The sequence below is a fragment of the Xenia sp. Carnegie-2017 genome, unplaced genomic scaffold (assembly GCF_021976095.1).
Source record: "Xenia sp. Carnegie-2017 unplaced genomic scaffold, XeniaSp_v1 HiC_scaffold_23, whole genome shotgun sequence".
Lineage (NCBI taxonomy): Eukaryota > Metazoa > Cnidaria > Anthozoa > Malacalcyonacea > Xeniidae > Xenia > Xenia sp. Carnegie-2017.
This window is the reverse complement of record NW_025813486.1, coordinates 14,512,984-14,531,195: the sequence shown is the minus strand read 5'-3', so window position 1 is coordinate 14,531,195 and position 18,212 is coordinate 14,512,984. Positions and strand designations below refer to the sequence as shown.

At 32.6% G+C, this 18,212-nt stretch overlaps 2 protein-coding genes across 2 annotated transcripts; both read left to right on the top strand.

The window, feature by feature from the left end:
* Positions 1-1,988: 1,988 nt before the first annotated feature.
* On the top strand, positions 1,989-6,843 carry LOC124449198 (uncharacterized protein K02A2.6-like). The gene is made up of 4 exons (XM_047000141.1): positions 1,989-2,518; positions 2,584-2,914; positions 3,007-4,708; positions 6,578-6,843. The coding sequence occupies exons 1-4, from the start codon at positions 1,989-1,991 to the stop codon at positions 6,841-6,843; spliced, it is 2,829 nt and encodes a 942-aa protein (XP_046856097.1).
* Positions 6,844-8,723: 1,880 nt separating this feature from the next.
* Positions 8,724-9,704, top strand: LOC124448351. The gene is made up of 5 exons (XM_046999362.1): positions 8,724-8,935; positions 9,136-9,174; positions 9,244-9,318; positions 9,388-9,459; positions 9,542-9,704. The coding sequence occupies exons 1-5, from the start codon at positions 8,800-8,802 to the stop codon at positions 9,679-9,681; spliced, it is 462 nt and encodes a 153-aa protein (XP_046855318.1). The 5' UTR covers positions 8,724-8,799; the 3' UTR covers positions 9,682-9,704.
* Positions 9,705-18,212: the final 8,508 nt, after the last annotated feature.

Genomic DNA, 18,212 nt, shown 5'->3' with positions numbered 1-18,212 from the left:
AATTTCCAATACTGTTTGGTAAACAATTATGCACATTAGTTAGATCACCAAGTTCTGGGATTTTTTGTACATTTCCACTTGTAAAATGAGTAAAATTATCTGAAATATATTTTGTAAAATTCATCTGACCAATCAATCATTGGTACATCATTTAAATCAGCGGGTTTCAAACAATCTTCATTATCATCATCATCATCATCATCATCTTTAACACTTTCATCTATCATTTCCACTTATATCCACAACATGGGATGATTTTTGTATTTTTAAACTAATTTATTATCTATATTTATGAAAACAAAACTTCATACAAAATTTCGCTTTAATATTTTTTTGCAATCCTATTCAACACATTTTCCAATCTTTCACATGCTTGCAAATTCATTTGCAATTTATCTTTACAACAGATTCCATAGTTGTATAGAGAGTAAACAGATTTTGAAATAAAACATATTTTACAATAGCGATTAAAACTGCATACTTTATTTGAAAACGATTGCTTTTCCATTAGAAAGCTGTGTAAAACTGTTAACAAATCTCCAAAACTGTTTTTGTAAATGGTATACTCTTGAGCAGTTTCTTTTATCTTTTCTTTAAAAACTTATACTAATATGGTGTCTGAAAGTATATGATAGCAAATGATGCAAAGCATAAAACATAAGATGAATATATACCCTACAATTTTTTATTTTTACAAAAGAAATTTTCTTATTATTCCTATTCCATTTTTTTATATTAATAAATGGTGCTTTAAAGAAAGATAATTTTTACAATTATTCTATACATTTTTGTTCATTTATATTTATTTTATGGTTTTTAAGGTATGATTTATATTTTAAAATAAATTTGTAAATTTTTTTTGATGAGTAATTGTCAACTCGTTACTCTGATAAAAAGTCGACAATATAATTTTTAGAAAACGTTCTTTTAAAACTTTTTCATGAAGTTGAAACAAATACACTCTATTAAAATAACAATGAATTGTGTCACACCCATTCATCATCACCCTCATTGCCGATCAGTAAGTCACCACAACAAAAACAGTCCTTCTCAGGACTATACCAACCTGGATGATCTACATTTACAAACAAGTAACACTACTCCCGGGTTCAAACCATTTACTTCTTTAGACTTCCTTAAATCATTGATATTTTCTTCTAACATTGCTACCCTGGACTTTAAAATTTGAACTTTAATATTCGCTGTATCTGAATGTATTTCACTTTCTTTAATGAGAAAACAAACAGATAAGAATAAAAGACAAAAATAACAATCATACATTTTTCTTTTATTGTTCAGAATCATCAATATAAATACTCTTTACAAAAAAATTAAAATAATAAAAATAGTAACTAATGCACACACAATAAACTACAAATAGCATCAACATTAGCATACTTACCTTGATGGGTAGTAAGATGTATGCGTTGTTAAGATCAATTACAGCACCCAGAAGACCAAAAGAACTTACATATAACCAAATTGTAGAAACTTTAACACAACATCTTGAGCCAAAACCAATAGTTATTGCTGAACGATATAAGTTCCACAAGGCTGAGCAAGGACAAGAGGAATCGATTAGGGAATATGTTGCCAAATTGCAGAGATTAGCAGAAACATGTGAATTTGGGAGTTATCGAGACGAAGCAATTCGAGATCGATTTGTTTGTGGATTGCGAGATCGATCGATTCAACGTAAGCTACTAGGCGAAGTTGATTTGACTTTAAGTCTGCGGTAGAAAAAGCTTGTGCGGCTGAATTAACGGAGAGAGAAACATCAGCGTTACACAGAGAATTACTGAACCAAGTGCAAATAGCATCCCTCGAGTGTTTTCGCTGTGGTAAGAAAAATCATTCTCCCGATAAGTGTTATTTTCGGAAGTCCAAATGTCACGGTTGTCAAAATTATGGACATATATTAAAGAAGTGTCCCAGGAGAGATGGCAACAACATGAAGAATACAAAAAGTGAAAAGTCGAGAAGGGAAGATGCTAAGAAAAGAAAAAAAATCCAGCGAAATTCACAACGTTAAAACACATAGCAACGTTGACAGTGACAGCGAAAGCCAAGAAGAAGATATGAAAACATGGCCGGTGTTCACATTAACTGATTCGAGAAAGAAATGTAAAGAGATGGAAGTATTAGTCCTAATGGATGGAAAGTCAGTAAAGATGGAAGTGGACACGGGAGCTGTGGTATCAATTATGCCAGAAAATGTGTGGAGAAATGTGTTGTCTGCAAAATTCATACGCAAGTCCAACGTTAGACTGCAAAGTTATTCTGGGCATGAAGTTCCAGTGAGGGGAGAAGTAGACGTTTGCGTTGAACATGGAAAACAAAAAGCTAAGTTACCAATTGTAATAACTCAAAATAAAGGTCCTGTGTTGTTGGGACGAAATTGGCTGACAGTTTTAAAGCTTAACTGGAGTCAAATAAAACAAGTAGTGGCAAAACCTGTCAAAAATGTGGAGCAATTAATAATTCAATATGCGTCCTTATTTGACAATTCGTTGGGACAGTAAAAGGAGTTAAGGCACATTTATACATGAAACCAAACTCAAATCCAAAGTTTTTTAAACCTAGATCAGTCCCGTTTGCGCTGAAAGACAAGGTAAAGGAAGAAATCTACCGTTTAGAGAAACTTGGGGTCCTGGAAAAGGTAGAGTTTTCAGATTGGGCGACGCCAATCGTGCCAGTGTTGAAACCTGATGGTAGTGTACGGATTTGTGGCGATTATAAAGTGACCATTAACCAAAGTCTAGACATTCAAGAATATCCAATGCCGACAGCTGAAGAACTATTTCCAAAGCTACGAGGAGGCGAGAAATTTTCAAAGATAGATCTGTCGGCAGCATATCAGCAAGTTGTTTTGGACGAAGAATCACAACGTTATGTTACAATTAACACACATTTGGTTTGTATAGGTATACAAGACTGCCATTTGGAGTTGCAGCTAGCCCAGCTATTTTTCAAAGAACGATGGATATGGTTTTGAATGGTTTACAGGGAGTAGGAGGTATACTTGATGATTTGATAATTACGGGTAAAAATGATGAAGAACATTTGCGGAATCTTGAGAGAGCACTGAAACGTCTTCAAAATATGGGAATCAAATTGACGAAATCAAAGTGCGTTTTTTGGCAACCTTCAGTGGAATATTTCGCATTTGTCGTGGATCGACAAGGAATCCATCCATCGCCTCGTAAAGTTCAAGCTATAAGGGAGGTACCAACTCCGGAAAATCCAACAGAATTGAAGTCATTTCTGGGGCTAGTGAACTATTATCGTAAGTTTATTCCAAATATGGCAAAGTTGTTTAATCCTCTGAATTGTTTACTGTCACAAGAAGTTACTTGGAAATGGTCGGAAGAATGTCAGAAATCCTTTGAGACTTTAAAAGTCCTATTGGAAACGGCACCAGTATTAACACATTACGACCCCAAGAAACCCGTGAGATTAGCGACAGATGCCTCATCGTGTGGAATAGGTGCTGTTCTATCAAATGTATCGGACGAAGGAGAAGAACAACCAATAGCTTATGCCTCGAGAACACTTTCTTCTAGTGAGCAAAACTATTCTATGATCGAGAAAGAGGCCCTTGCAATTATTTTTGGATTGAAGAAGTTTCATCAGTATGTGTATGGAAGACGTTTTTCTTTAATCACAGATCATAAGCCGCTTACTATGATACTGGGACCTAAACGGGGTGTTCCTGTCTTGGCAGTCTCCCGCTTGCAGAGATGGGCGATTCAACTGGGTGCATATCAGTATGATATTGAATACCGAACTTCAAAGAACAATGCGAATGTTGATGCGTTGTCCCGGTTACCTAGGAAAAGTGTTGAAGAACCGGACGAATGGGAGGAAGAGGCAGCGGCAGTAAACAGCGTTCAACTGAAGCGGTCACCTGTTTCAGTAAGTATGATTAGAGAAGCTACGCAAAAAGACTCAGTATGGTCTCGTGTAGTATACTATCTGTTACATGGTCGGCCAGAAGGAAAGTTACCAGAGGAACTACAATATTTCTTTACAAAGCAAGACGAGTTTACTGTAGAAGAAGGATGCCTATTGAGAGGAACCCGAGTGGTAATTCCAACCAAATATCAAGGAGTGGTGTTGTCGGAGCTGCATATAAATCATCCAGGAATGGTGCGGATGAAATCTTTAGCACGTTTACATGTGTGGTGGTCAACATTAGACCAAGACATTGAACAGACGGTGAGAGATTGCACCAGTTGTCAATTTAATCGCTGTAAATCTCCACTTAAAGTAAATTATCCATGGATAATTTACTTTAATAAAAAAGTCAATCCAAAAGATATTTCCTGGATAATGTGTAATTATTGTGGGTTTGAGCAAGGATTTCAACAGCATTGTATCAAGTGTAAGAAAAAGTTGGCTGACTATTTTTGTGGCGAATGTAGGGTTTACGATAATTATTCGAAAGATCCTTATCATTGTGTAAAATGTGGTGTTTGTAGAACTAAATTACATAAATCATTTCATTGTGATACTTGTGGAATGTGCTTCGAAAAGGAAAAAGGAAAAAATCAATATCATATATGCAAAAAAGATAGTGTACATGATCAATGTATGATATGTTTTGAAGATACATTAACTGAATTTGGAATGTTAAAATGTGAACACAAAATACATCTTGATTGTTTGAGACAATTATTATTAAAAGGATTTTCTAATTGTCCGATAGGTAGAGCTGATTTAATAACACCAACTCCCATCCCATCAATTAAACGAGCATCTTTAAAATTGTGTCTGGTACAATCTGATATTATCCTCAATAAAATACAAAAACATGAATTTTTTTATTATATGAAGTATTATATGAAGTATTAGAAGTATTTACAAATTGATATATATATAAGCGAATTTTAAGACATTTTTCTAAAAAATACACCATTGTGTTGTTTAAATTAGTTTCCTGGATGAGTTCTTTTAATTGATCAAGTAATTTTTTTCTTTTCTCAAATAGATCAATTAAAAAATTTGCTTCTTCCTCATTTTTACATATGATATTTCCTTTTATAAGTGAAAAAATTGTCTATCAACACAATTTTGTTCGGTGTTTAAAGATAACATATTACAAGAGTATTCAGGATTTTTAGCGATTTCATTGTTGTATTCTTCAAGTTTTTTTTTCGGTTGGACGTCCTCTCTTTTTTTTATACTTTCAGTAGCATCCATTAATTGTCTTTTTTTTCCAAACCATTCATTAACATTATGAGGAGGACTTGTAAATACTAAATTGGGATGAGCAAATACTTGATCTTGATTCACAGTATTATTAGGTGTTGCAAATTCTTGATCTTGGTTCATTTGTTCAGGAGGAGGAGATGTATTTCCTTGATTTTGATTCACAGTATTATTATTATTAGGAGGAGTTGTAAATCCTTGATCTTGATTAAATTCAACGTCTTCAAGTTCTCTTAAAATAGTGTGCGGTGTGGGGATATTGTAATTTAAGAAAGAATATGTGCTTGGTGACATCATACTTGTAGTTGAGATTGGAGACATGATATTCATAAGAGTTGCATTTTTTTAGTAGGAGAATTTTTTGATGAATATACATTATTAATTATGGGTAAAGGAGATGATTTTGGAATATCATCATGATAAGTATTCAAACGAGTTTTACCATCATTTCCCTCTGTATCTTCATCCATTTGCTGTGGAGAATCTGGAGATGATGATGCACGATTTTGATTTTCGATGTCGTTTGTCTCAGAATTTGTCTCAGTATTTGTCTCAGTATTTGTCCAATTCGGTATTGGTTTTTGTAGTGAAACATATTCATTATTCTCTTGAAATTTATTTTCTTCTTGAAACTGATTTTCTTCTTGATTTTGCTTTTAAATTTTTTTATTTTTCTTTATAAACATATCAAAACGATCTTTGTTTCTTTTATCTTTCAAACAAAGTAAAAACTTTTCATAAGACACGTTTGATGCCATTTTTTCTTTATAATAAAGAAATTTTTAACGAGTATGATCTTATATACTACTCGAATTTGATATAAAAATTGTATTTCCTTTCATTTCATCTATTTATGGTATGATTACCCTATTGAACTTGCTATATACCGTTGGTTGTACTTGGTACAATCTGATACTATTTTTTGCTTAAATTTAGAATATAACCTTGACTTTTCACTTTGATTGACATTACTGAGTGTCTAGAAGTTACTAATTAGGATGCTTTGCATTTTTTTGACGTCAATGAAAAATTACTACATGTTTTTATTACTATATATGGCTAATATATGCATGATAACCTTGAACGCTCTATATTTGCATGCTTAAATTTATGTTTGGTTTTTAATACAAAATTTGCAAGAAATTTGTTTTTTTGCAGAAAAATCATTTGTTGCCCATATATAAGACTCGTTGTTTGAAATTGTATGCATTGAAGAACTAATGTGTCATATATTTGTTAAGTTTGTTTTATAAGATGGAATCATAAGGATCAACTGCAAACACATCAGACAATTAAAGTCCAAATACATCAGAAAATTCAAGTCCAAACACATTAAATTGGCTTGAAAGAAAATTTTATTATATAGCTGATGATGATGATGTAAACATCGAACTTAGCGAAAATTATAAAGAAATTCGCGAATTAACAAAACAAATACTTGACGTGCAGATTGAATTAGAAGAATTGAAAGAGAAGCTAACGCAAAATGAAGCAAAAACTAATGAATATTCAAAAGAAATTCAAGCTTTGAAAGATGAATTGAAAGAGAAGCAAGCGCGAAATGAAGCAAGTCATATTGAATATTTAAAAGATATTCAAGGTTTGCAAGATGAATGCAATTGTTTAAACTAAACAATTCGTTAACTGATTATGAAAAAATAAAATAAAATACTCAAGTAAAGTTCAAATTAGCACAAGCTAAGTTAGATGAAGAACTTCAAAATTGAAGTGAGTGTGATATCAAAAAACGATGATAGACAAAGTGAAATATAGTTCATATATAAAATTTAATAAAGTTAATCAAAAATTTTGTTTAAACGATTAATATGCAGTTGTTTTTCATCTTCGGATATATTAACATCTAAAAAAATAAATTCTAAATAATCTTTACATTTTCTAATTACATTTTCCTTTTTTCTTTTCTTTTCTTCTTTTTTTTTGTTTTTTCTTTAGTTCATTTAATTTCATGTTGTGTTCCAATTGTCTTTTTCTTGATTTGGTGGCTTCTTCAAAATTTAATTGTTTCTTTTTCAATAAAGTATATCATTTCATCGCAAACTTCTTTTGCTATGTGATTGTATATTTTATTATTTCTTTTATTCTTTTGTTGAACTTTTGCTTGATGTCTTCTGTATCGTAATATTCTTTCTCTTTGACATTTTCCCATTTTTTCTTTGTTTGCTTTCACCGTTTGTTTCTCACTGCTTTGGCGATAAATGTATGGTTGCAAGTGAAGTAGATGAAATAAATGCTTGAATTTTATAGATCAAATTTTTTGCGCAAATATAACCTTGTGACCCCACAAACATACTGTTTTTGCGTTTACTTGTTTCACATATGTTAAAACTTGCGATTTTTGTCATGACACAAACCGCATTGAGTATTCAATACGTTAAAGTAGTGAAAAAAAAAAATTTGCATCTAGATTTTATAATAAAACAAGTTTATATTTTTCGATTTTTTTGAAGTTAGTAGTATCAGATTCAGATTCTATCATCACCCATAAGATAATTGAAGATAATTGTTTAATACATGTGATGACAGCAAACGGATTTTGTTTGAGTTATTATTAGTGTTGTCTAAAATTTACACAATTCTGTTTTGAATTTATTTGGAAAAAAAAATTGTTTCTATATATTAAAACTTGCGTTTTCTTGTAACAACACAAACTGCATTGATTGTTAGTAGTTGAAGGTCAAGGTGTGTTTTGTAACTCGTGTATCACAATGACTTCGACGCCAAACAGGAAATTTCTCTACAATATAATAGATGATATGGTGGCTAAATGTGAATATCGCATCGATACACGCATGGAATTTATAGAAGACATATTAGAGTTGGCGCGCTCTGAATTAAAAAAACAAAATTACGATCAAGTTCAAATTCATCAATTTTTTCATGTGTGTAAAGTTGAAATCAAAGAAATCAAAGAATTACAAAAAGAACGCGAAAAACTGAAAAAGTTATACAGTAAGTAAAAAGTTTCTGTCTGAGGATGACTTTGAAATAAATCGAAAATTTACAGTTCTCGTCATGTTTTGATTCATATTTTGCAATCTCAAGATGTCTTGTTTCTTCGGAATTTCTTTTATATTATACTTCTTTAAATTGTCGGCTGGTCATGGTTTTTATACAGTAAATGTTAGAATTTTACTAAATATTAATACAAATCTTATATTTCGATTTTGTTGAAGATAATAGTTTAATAAATGTGATGACAGCGATGGAAGATAATCTTTTAATAAATGTGATGACAGCGATGGAAGATAATTTTTTAATAAATGTGATGACAGCAAACAGATTTTGTTTGAGATATTATTAGTATTCTCTCAAATTTACACAATTCTGTTTTGAATTTAGGTATGATTCTATGTATTAAAACTTCTGAATTTTGTCATAAGACAAACTGCTTTGATTATTAAATACATTCTCTCGGGCAGTCAGTCGGTACGACTAGGACTGTTTACGGTTTGGGCACAGAATAGATACATACAGAAGAGCCACTCATCGAAAAATCTGTCCCTTACTTGTAGTGCAGAATATCTTTACAAGAATTGTAAACTGTGTGCAGATCATTTTGAGGACTGCATGTTCACCAGCATGGAAAAGAAGAGATTAAATCCTCAGAGTAAGCCAACTCTATTCAAAATTCCAAATCCTCCACCCCAAATTGGGAAAAAACGAAGCGCAATTGAAAGAAAAGAAATTCAATATGTTCCATCAGGTAAATAAGTAATTTTTCACATTTTATTTTCCAATAGATTTCAAGTAAGTTTAAATAAAACAATGAAACACTATTTTTACAAAAAATGAGGAAAAGAATTCTTAAAAATTATACACATAATTCACTTGGCCAGCTACATAGAATGAAGTAGATAAAGAAACAGGGAGAACTGAATGATTACAAAAAAAATTTGATTACAGCAAAGAAATCTCAACATGAAGAAATAGCCAATGTTACAGGTTAGTTGGTGGCATGCAATAACATGTACATAAAGTTGTTGATACTGACTTAATTAAAACACTTTGAAGGAATAAGGGAAGAGCAACTTAGCAAAGAGTGCAACAATAAGCATGGTGAAAGTTTTAACATTGATGAGATGGAAGGTTGGAGAGTGCAACTTTTCCAGTTTTTATATGTGGCATCTAACCCTGTAGTTGCACATTTCTTTATAGAAGAAAATAAAACAATGGAAGGCAACCAAGTTTATGATGTTCCAACGAATCAATCAAACGAAAATGAAGAAGATAAAATGTAATGGTTTTGCAACAGCTAGATTACATTAAGATTTTTTAACAAAGTTTTTCAATGACCACAAATTTTCATTAGACAATCCACCTGAGTGTTCAAAACGAGATTTCAGTGGTCAAACAAACCAATCTCTCTCAAATAACACCCCTAGGAAGAGAAAACAAAAAACAAGAATTCAAACTAAGAAAAAAAATACGAAGGCTGAGCAGAAAGATTAAAAATCTGGTGAAAGAGGATATCGAATGCACATTAGAAGCTGCACTAAAAAACCTGCCTGAGCATCTAGCCAGCTTTATAAGGTTACAAATGAAGCTCCACTCAAAAAAGAAACATGGTCGAAGATACTCACCAGAATTACAATCATTAGCTGTCTCTTCATGCCATGCTAGTGGAAAAGCATACAGGATTCTATAAAAGCTTTTTATTCTGCCATCAATGACATCAATAAGATTTGTTTCAAGAATTCCTATGAAAACAGGCATACTTAAATTAAATGAAGATATGATCATCGCACTTTGCTGGACAATTTAAGCAATCGTCTCAGGAACCTGAAAAAATCAGGTGACTCAACGGGATTTGAACCCATGACCTCTGCGGTGCCGGTGCAGTGCTCTGACCAACTGAGCTATGAAGTTACAGTGGTGAGCAGGTCAATATTGTTGGGCTCATGTTTTCTCGTGAAAGGAATGTCGTATGAATGTTTTATGCAGTGCGGTGTTTGAAATTAAATGAAGATATGATCTTCGCAAATTAAATGAAGATATGATCTTCACCTGATTTTTTCAGGTTCCTGAGACGATTGCTTAAATTGTCCAGCAAAGTGCGAAGATCATATCTTCATTTAATTTCAAACACCACACAGCATAAAACATTCATACGACATTCCTTTCACAAGAAAACATGAGCCCAACAATATTGACCTGCTCACCACTGTGTCATTGGTCAGAGCACTGCACCGGCACCGCAGAGGTCATGGGTTCGAATCCCGTTGAGTCACCTGATTTTTTCAAGTTCCTGAGACGATTGCTTAAATTGTCCAGCAAAGTGCGAAGATCATATCTTCATTTAATTTCAAACACCGCACTGCATAAAACATTCATAAAACAGGCATACCACAAGCAACATTAAACCTATTAAAAGAGAAAGTGCTACGTATGAGTGAAATGGAAAAGACATGTACATTATGTGTTCATGAGCTATCTTTAAAGACCCACCTTTACTACAAAATTACAGATGACAACATAGTAGGTGTGGAAGACTTTGGTGGTGGGAGCAGAATAAACAAAGTTGCAACATCTGGTCTTGTGCTAATGTTAAGAAGTGTTTCTGGGGGGTGGAATTAACCATTGGGTTATGTACTTGTCAACGAGTCCTGTCCTGTTGATGTTTTGGAAGAAATAATCAAAAAAGTCATTAATAAATTGAAGGGAATTGGATTGAATGTCCTGGTCATTACATCAGACATGGAGTCCAACTTCTATAGCTTATCTCTTCGCCTAAATGTAAATTGTGACCAACCATGGTTTCTGCACAATAACAAAAAAGTTTGCCTCATGTTTGATCCACCACATCTAATAAAGTGCACAAGAAACAATTTGATAAACTACAATTTCCAATTTGGACAACATGTTGCCAGTTGGAAGGACATACAGAACTTCTATGTAAAAGACAAAATGCTATCCATCAGAACTGCTCCAAAGTTGAGAGATAAACACATCCATCCAACTAACTTCTAGAAAATGAAAGTCAAATATGCTACACAGATTTTTAGTCATACCATTGCAGCAGCTAATTGCACATATGTCAGCTTGGGAGGATTATCATCTTGTGCCAGTGGAACTGCAGAGTTTCTCTTGAAGTTTGATTCCCTCTTTGATTGTGTAAATAGCTCCAAGCTAAAAGCAATGAAAGAGTTGAGAAGACCAATCACAACAAAGAGTTCACACATCACATTTTTGCAAGAATCCTTACAATTTATTAAAAAACTAAGGTTTTCAATGGCAATGAGGATGTAACAGACAGGATAAAATCCCTAAAAGGTTGGTTGGTTGCAATTAGTGCAATTATAAACATCTGGAGTACATTGCAAACCGCCCACAACTTTACTTACCTACTTACCAGAAGGCTGAACACCGACCCACTTCAAAACTTTTTTGGAAGCATACGACAACAAGGGGGGAATTGCGACAACCTCAAACCAATACAGAGCATTTCGAAAGTTGTTCTTTAGTGCCCTTCTTACATCATCAAAAGGCAACTGTATGCCCTCTTGGTTCAATGCACAACAGCGAATATATCAAAGCCAAAACATGTAGACAACATGCCACAATCCCATCCAAGCATTCTTTAAATTGGACCAGCAGATTATAGAGAACAGAATGTGACTTCTAACATCATTCAAGATAATGCTGTAGCTTATGTTGCTGGCTACTTGCTGAAAAAATCATTCAAGATACACAGCTGTCATGAATGCAAGAGAATTTTGACATCAAATGATTTTGACAGTGATCAACAGCTTTTCTGCTATTTCAAAGCATATGATAGTAAGAATTTTGGTGAGTTGAATGTCCCATCTAGAAGATACCTGGAATACATAAAGACACTGGAAGATACTTTCGTCAATTGCTTTTCTGCTACAACAAAAAATTGAAGAATTTAATGCAGAGCAGGTTATTCACAGTCCAAGAAAAAACATAGACAAATAAACCGACCCTTACCTCTAGAACTTTGATGAACAGCCAGGACAGATGACATGTCGTCCGTAATCAAGTTCTACTTTGAATGTTTCTACAAACACTTATTTTTCAATTACGATATCGAATTGACTGATGAGACATAGAAAACTCGCTGCGATTTACTGTCTCTACTCGAAAAACGAAAAAAACTGCCAATGTGCCGAACTATTTTAGTTTTTGGTTAAAAACTTGTCCATAGCACTATAAATTACATTGCGATCTGGCTGCATTCATCTGGCTGGAAACATGGCCGCCGTGTAAAGTTCCCGGATTAACTTAACCGAAAACTGGGGACACGAACATCAAAGGTTCCGACATTGAGTGGCGCTTCTGTATGTATCTATTCTGTGGTTTGGGTTTGCTTTTGATGGCCGATCTCCAAGCCGCTCTGTTGTTGCGGCCGTCTCCCAGTTGTTAGGTGGGATCTGTCTCACTTTCATGTCTCGTTTTACGACGTCTTTGTATCTGAGTCTTCCTTGGTTTCTCTTCCCTTTGCATAGTTGTGAGAACAGCAGTTGTCTTGGGAGTCTTTCCTGATCCATCCTGTGTACATGCCCCAGCCAACGAAGGCTTCTTTCTATCAGAATATCTGCAATCGAGGGGATGTTAGCACGTTTCAGGATTTCAACATTCGTGATCTTGTCCTGCCATTTGATGCTCATGATATCTCTCAGCTGTCTCATCATAAAAGCATGTAGTTTCTTTACCTGAGTTCTGTAGATGGTCCAGGTTTCTGGTCCATAAAGGAGGGTTGACAACACCACAGCTCTGTAGACTTTGCATTTTATCCTGACTGTCACATGCCTATTGTTCCACAATCTTTCCTGGAGCTTGCCAAATGCTGTACTTGCCTTCCCAATCCTGGCCTTCAGCTCTTTCTCTATTTTTGAAGAGCTGGAAACAGTGCTTCCAAGATATGTGAAGTCCGTGGCTTGGACAAGCGGGATTTGATCGATGGTGATGACTTGTGGCTCAGGAGGTGGATTGTGAAGTTTGATCGCCTGATACAAGCACTCTGTTTTCTTGATGTTTATCTTAAGGCTGAACTGGGTAGCAGCCTTTGAGAATATGTCAACAAGCAACTGTATGTCCGATGCAGTGTGAGCCACCAGAGCACTGTTGTCCGCAAACAGCATCTCTCTAATGAGGTGTTTTGTTGTTCGTGATTTTGCCTTGAAGTGGGACACATTGAAGAGATCTGCAATTAGAAAAATTAATTGCAATATACTTCCACATGGGGCTTTGTCAGCTTCCATCTATAAGAGCATACTGGGAGAGAGCTACACGTTACCCACCAATTGCTGATGAGATATCCCGAAACCGATTTGAGAAGCTCCTTGCAATACTACATTTTATTAACAATGATGCAACTGATGACATGAAAAAGGATCGTGTTTGGAAATTACGACCTTGGCTTAGAGACTTAAGAAGCAACTTTCTCAAAGTTACTCCTGAAGAACACCAGTCAATTGATTAGGTAATGGTTGCGTTTAAAGGGCTGGACAAAAAGGCAGTGACATTGGTATCTACTTACTGTGGAGCAGAACTATTAGGTGTTGCAAAGAGATGGGAAAAGAAGGAGAAGCAATATGTGGAAATTCCCAAGCCAAAGCTTGTAGATGAGTACAATACGTTCATGGGGGGCATTGATGGACATGCTTTGCTCATTGTACAAGTATTCCATAAGATCAAGGCAATGGTATCTTTACCTTTAGGTTCATACCCTTACAGTGGCTATGGTCAATTCATGGCTTCTTTTCAGAAAAAATCAGAGAGGAAAGAAACAAATCAAACTTCGTGACTTCCAAGCAACAATTGCAGAGGGATTGATTAAGGTAGGAAAAGAAAGAAAAAGAAGATGATCTTCCAATGCCTCTACATCTCGAAAAAGACCAACCACTCAACCAAATGAAGAGATAAAGTTTGATAAAATAGATCATATGCCATCCTGGGATGACAGACATCATCAGAGATGTAAAATTTGCTCTGCCTTTCGCTCTCATGTTGTCTGTGGCAAATGCAATGTTTATCTCGGCTTCAATAAAGATAGAAATTGCTTTATGGAATACCATACAAATAAATAAAATCATAAAGATTTCTACATACTGACAGATTAAAGTATTGATTGATCAAATCTCTTGTTATATTCACAATTTTCATGCTTTTGTTAATGAATACTATGTAATTATTCTAGTTTTAAACTCTAGTTTTCTTTATTATACAAAGTAGCGCTTAATGCCCAATGTGACAAATTTGTCACAAATTTTTTTAAGAAAAATTTTTTTTTATAAATTTTTTAATTGAACTTGCTATTGCTTGTTATTTTAAGGAAAAAAACCAAAGAACAGATTTTTGCATTGAGTTTCTCCCTCCTTGGGCATTTAAGGGTTAAATATCCACTACCCTTTTGTTTGATTTTTTTTTATTGACCCTCTTATACAATAATTTTTCCTTTTTATTTTTCTTTTACACATTTTGTTTTTTTTGCTTCACCAGAAAAAAAATTATTCCCTTATTAATTTATTATTTAAATATTTTTTTAAGAAGCCTGCCGGTTACAGCTGGAACAATTCCCTTTATAGCCAATGCTGCTAACCCGCCAATTCCTCCCTTTTGAGTTTTTTCTATATTTTTTTTTTCTAATTATTTTATACATTTTATTTTTATTTTAAAAAAATAATAAATAAGTAAAATAAATAGTAAGCAAATTCAATAAATATATGCATGGAAAGCAATATCTGTTAATTTTTGCAGTAGTACAATTGTTATTGTTATAACATATATATAGATTTTTTGGAAAATCACATTTTAAATTTCTGAAATAATATCTTTTAAAATTAAAATTAAAAAAAACGGGAACAAGACAAAGAGGAGGAAGACGCCGAAAAGGAGGATTTATTAAGTTTTCTAAAATTCGCAATACACTTAAATTTGGATTTAAAAAGCATTAAGTAAAAAACATTTAAGCTGCCAGAGCTATAGCAAAAACCAGATTACTGGGTTCTAAAGCAAAAAATTTTGTAAATTCGCCCTTCGTGGATAAGAAGCATTTGAAATTGCAAATAATCAATTGGGTAAAGGTGCATTTAGAGGACAAATGTATGTAAGGGGTAAAAGAACAAGAGGTCAAAAAAGGGGATTACCATTTGGAACGTTAGCACCAATATTGGGATCAATCTTTTAATTGAAATCATTTTGTGTACTTAATTAAAAAAACATTTATGTAAAAAATATTTTATTCAATAAAAATATTATATATATACAAAATATTTCACTTTTTTACTTTTTTTTCAATATTCTTTACCATAATTAGTAAATATTTCTTGGTGTGGTTTAATGTTTTCTGATGATTTTAACAAATAATTAAATTTTTTCCCAAGTAAAAACGAGATGTTTTTAAAGCGTGAGCGTCGAGCATCACTTGCATATCTTTGTGCGCCATCAGTTGTTTCATTAGCATCAACACATTTTCCTTTATCGCAAATTGCATATTCTGCTAAACCATCATCATATTTTCTAATTACTTGAAAACAAGAAATCATGTTCATTTTCTTCATATTTATTTAAATCGAAAAGCACCTCTTCGTTTTTTTCTTCATTATACCATGGAGAATTTCTTAAATCATTGCACAATTGTTCATTCTTCAAAATATATCCAATAATCTGAATATATTTATGAATAGAAAAAGTCAACTTCTCATTACAGACAATCATATCTTTTAAAAAATCTTTCCTTTTTTTCAGGTATTTTTTCCCATTCTGAAAGGTATGCTTGTGCTCTTTTTAAATTTTGTTCCGTATTAATTCAATAGAGTTAAGATAAAAAGCAAAAAGAAACAGCCTTATATATAAAATAAAATGGGTAAAAATGAAATAGGTAAAATTTATGAATTTTTAACTGAATTTAATTGTAGTAAATGTATATATATATATATATTTTTTACCAAATAATTATAAATACATTAGTGAATTATTTTTTAATGAATTCATTATTAACCATATAGATCATATTGAATACATAAAAGATAACAGTTTCTCCGGATTTTAATTGATTTTTTATTGAGCTTTCGACTCGTTGCTTCGAGCCTTCATCAGAATGAAAAATATTTATTTACACGTGCTTTTAGCTTGGAGACGTTTAGAGCGTCAAATTGGATGAGTGGGTGGATTAATGTGATTGGATGGGGTAAATGCGTTGCCATGGGTTTTGGTGTGTTGTTAATATGATTGGTGTTAATAATATTAGAGTGTAGTGTTTTAGCTTTCGTGTTGTTTGTAGTTTTTTTGTCCTTTTTCTTTAGTTGTGAGTATATGATGGGTATGTCGATATGTCTGTTTATTGTGTCGTTGTCTTCACTGTACCAAGCTTCTTTAAATTCGCGTGCGTGTTTAGTCTGTGCGCGTCCGAGTACTTTAGTTTCTGTCCAGTCAAATGTGTGGTTGTTTCCGTGGGTATGTTCAGCCGGTAGTGAGTTCGGATCTCGTCGTTTTATGGCGTTTTTGTGTTCTGTGAGTCTTGTTTCAATTTTCTTAGATGTTTGTCCTATGTATTGTTTTGAACAGTCTTTACATGGTATCATGTAGATCGCGTCAGTTGTATCATGAATTGTTCTTTTGTCTTTATGTTTGGTGAAACATGATTTGAGTTTTTGTGTAGGTTTGTGGGCGACGTTAATATTAAATGGTCGAAGAAGTCTGGCAGTCATTTCTGATTGAAAAAAAAAAATAAAAAAAATTCAAAAAAGAATTTAAAAATGGAAAAAAGAAAAAAACACTATATTATTACAAAATTATATAAAGCCTGCAGTATAAAAGCTGAAATCAAAAATAAATATGTCATATGAACATCTATAAACTATACAACAAATTACATTATAAATATTGTTTTTCTTGTTCATCGTGTCGAAGTCATGAAATTAAGTTAATTTGTTTTGGTCATACGGCATTATCAAATGAAGATGCTATCAAGTATCATGCAGAATTTTGTTGTAAAGGAAATGAAGAATTAAAGAAAAAAGTTGAAGAAGAAATTAAATTTATCGAAGAAGAAAAAGAAAAAAGGGAAAAAAATAAAAGAATATACAAGAAAGAACTTAAAGAAATAAAAATTTAAAAAAACCTATTTAAAACCTCATGTAATTTTTTTTAAAAAAGAAAACACTTAAACAAATCAATATGTCATATAATCCCATCAGTAAACTATACAGCAAATTATTTTATATATATTGTTATCATTGCGGGTTATGTTATGATTACGAACATTATTTCGAGTTGAAAAATTTACCAGTACCAACTACAGCAGAGAGTATTGATTATCATGTAAATGTTTGCTGTAAAAACAAAGAATTAAAAAGAAAAATTGAAGAGGAAATTAAATTAATAAAAGAAGAAAAAAGGAAAAAAAATAAAAGGCTGTCAAAAACGAACTTAAAGAAATAAAAAAAAGAAAAACACAATATTATATGCTTTTTTATAAGAAATTTGATTTTTTGGAAAAAAATGGATGAAAATAAAAATTTTCTCGCAAATGAAAGATATAGAAAATTATTTTATAAATATTGTTTTTATTGTAAAAAATGTCAAAGACATCAAATGGAAGCTTTATATAATGCATCATTACCAGTAAATCCATCAAATTGTGTTTTTTATCATTCATATGTTTGCTGTAAAAAAGGAAGAATTAAAAAAAAATTAAGGAAGAAATTGATTTTATTGAAGAAAGAAAAAAAATACAGTAAGTTATGTTATTAACAAAAAACCCAATCAGAATGTATTCATTTTCATAGGACTTTATCATCACGACGGACTAGCCATTACCAAAGCAACACCAAAAGAAACAGAGAAAATCAAAAAAGAGATGGGAAAATTTTTTTTGCTCAATTATCTGGCTACTAAAATATCATTGTAAACCGAAGGCCGATGTCGAAATTGTAAATAACATTGCATGTTTGAAGCTTTCAGAAGAGTTGATACACAAAGAAAGATAGGCTTTACGGAAGAGCAAAGTCAAGATA

Bases quoted from the DNA above. Each gene is read 5' to 3' on its own strand.
- LOC124449198 (XM_047000141.1), top strand. From the start codon at position 1,989: ATGCTAAGAAAAGAAAAAAAATCCAGCGAAATTCACAACGTTAAAACA. The intron at 2,519-2,583 runs GTAAAAGGAGTT...TTTTAAACCTAG, and splicing joins TTTGACAATTCGTTGGGACA to ATCAGTCCCGTTTGCGCTGA. The intron at 4,709-6,577 runs GTAGAGCTGATT...TTTATTATATAG, and splicing joins ATTTTCTAATTGTCCGATAG to CTGATGATGATGATGTAAAC.
- LOC124448351 (XM_046999362.1), top strand. From the start codon at position 8,800: ATGTTCACCAGCATGGAAAAGAAGAGATTAAATCCTCAGAGTAAGCCA. The intron at 9,175-9,243 runs GTTAGTTGGTGG...AACACTTTGAAG, and splicing joins AGAAATAGCCAATGTTACAG to GAATAAGGGAAGAGCAACTT. The intron at 9,319-9,387 runs GTTGGAGAGTGC...ATTTCTTTATAG, and splicing joins TAACATTGATGAGATGGAAG to AAGAAAATAAAACAATGGAA.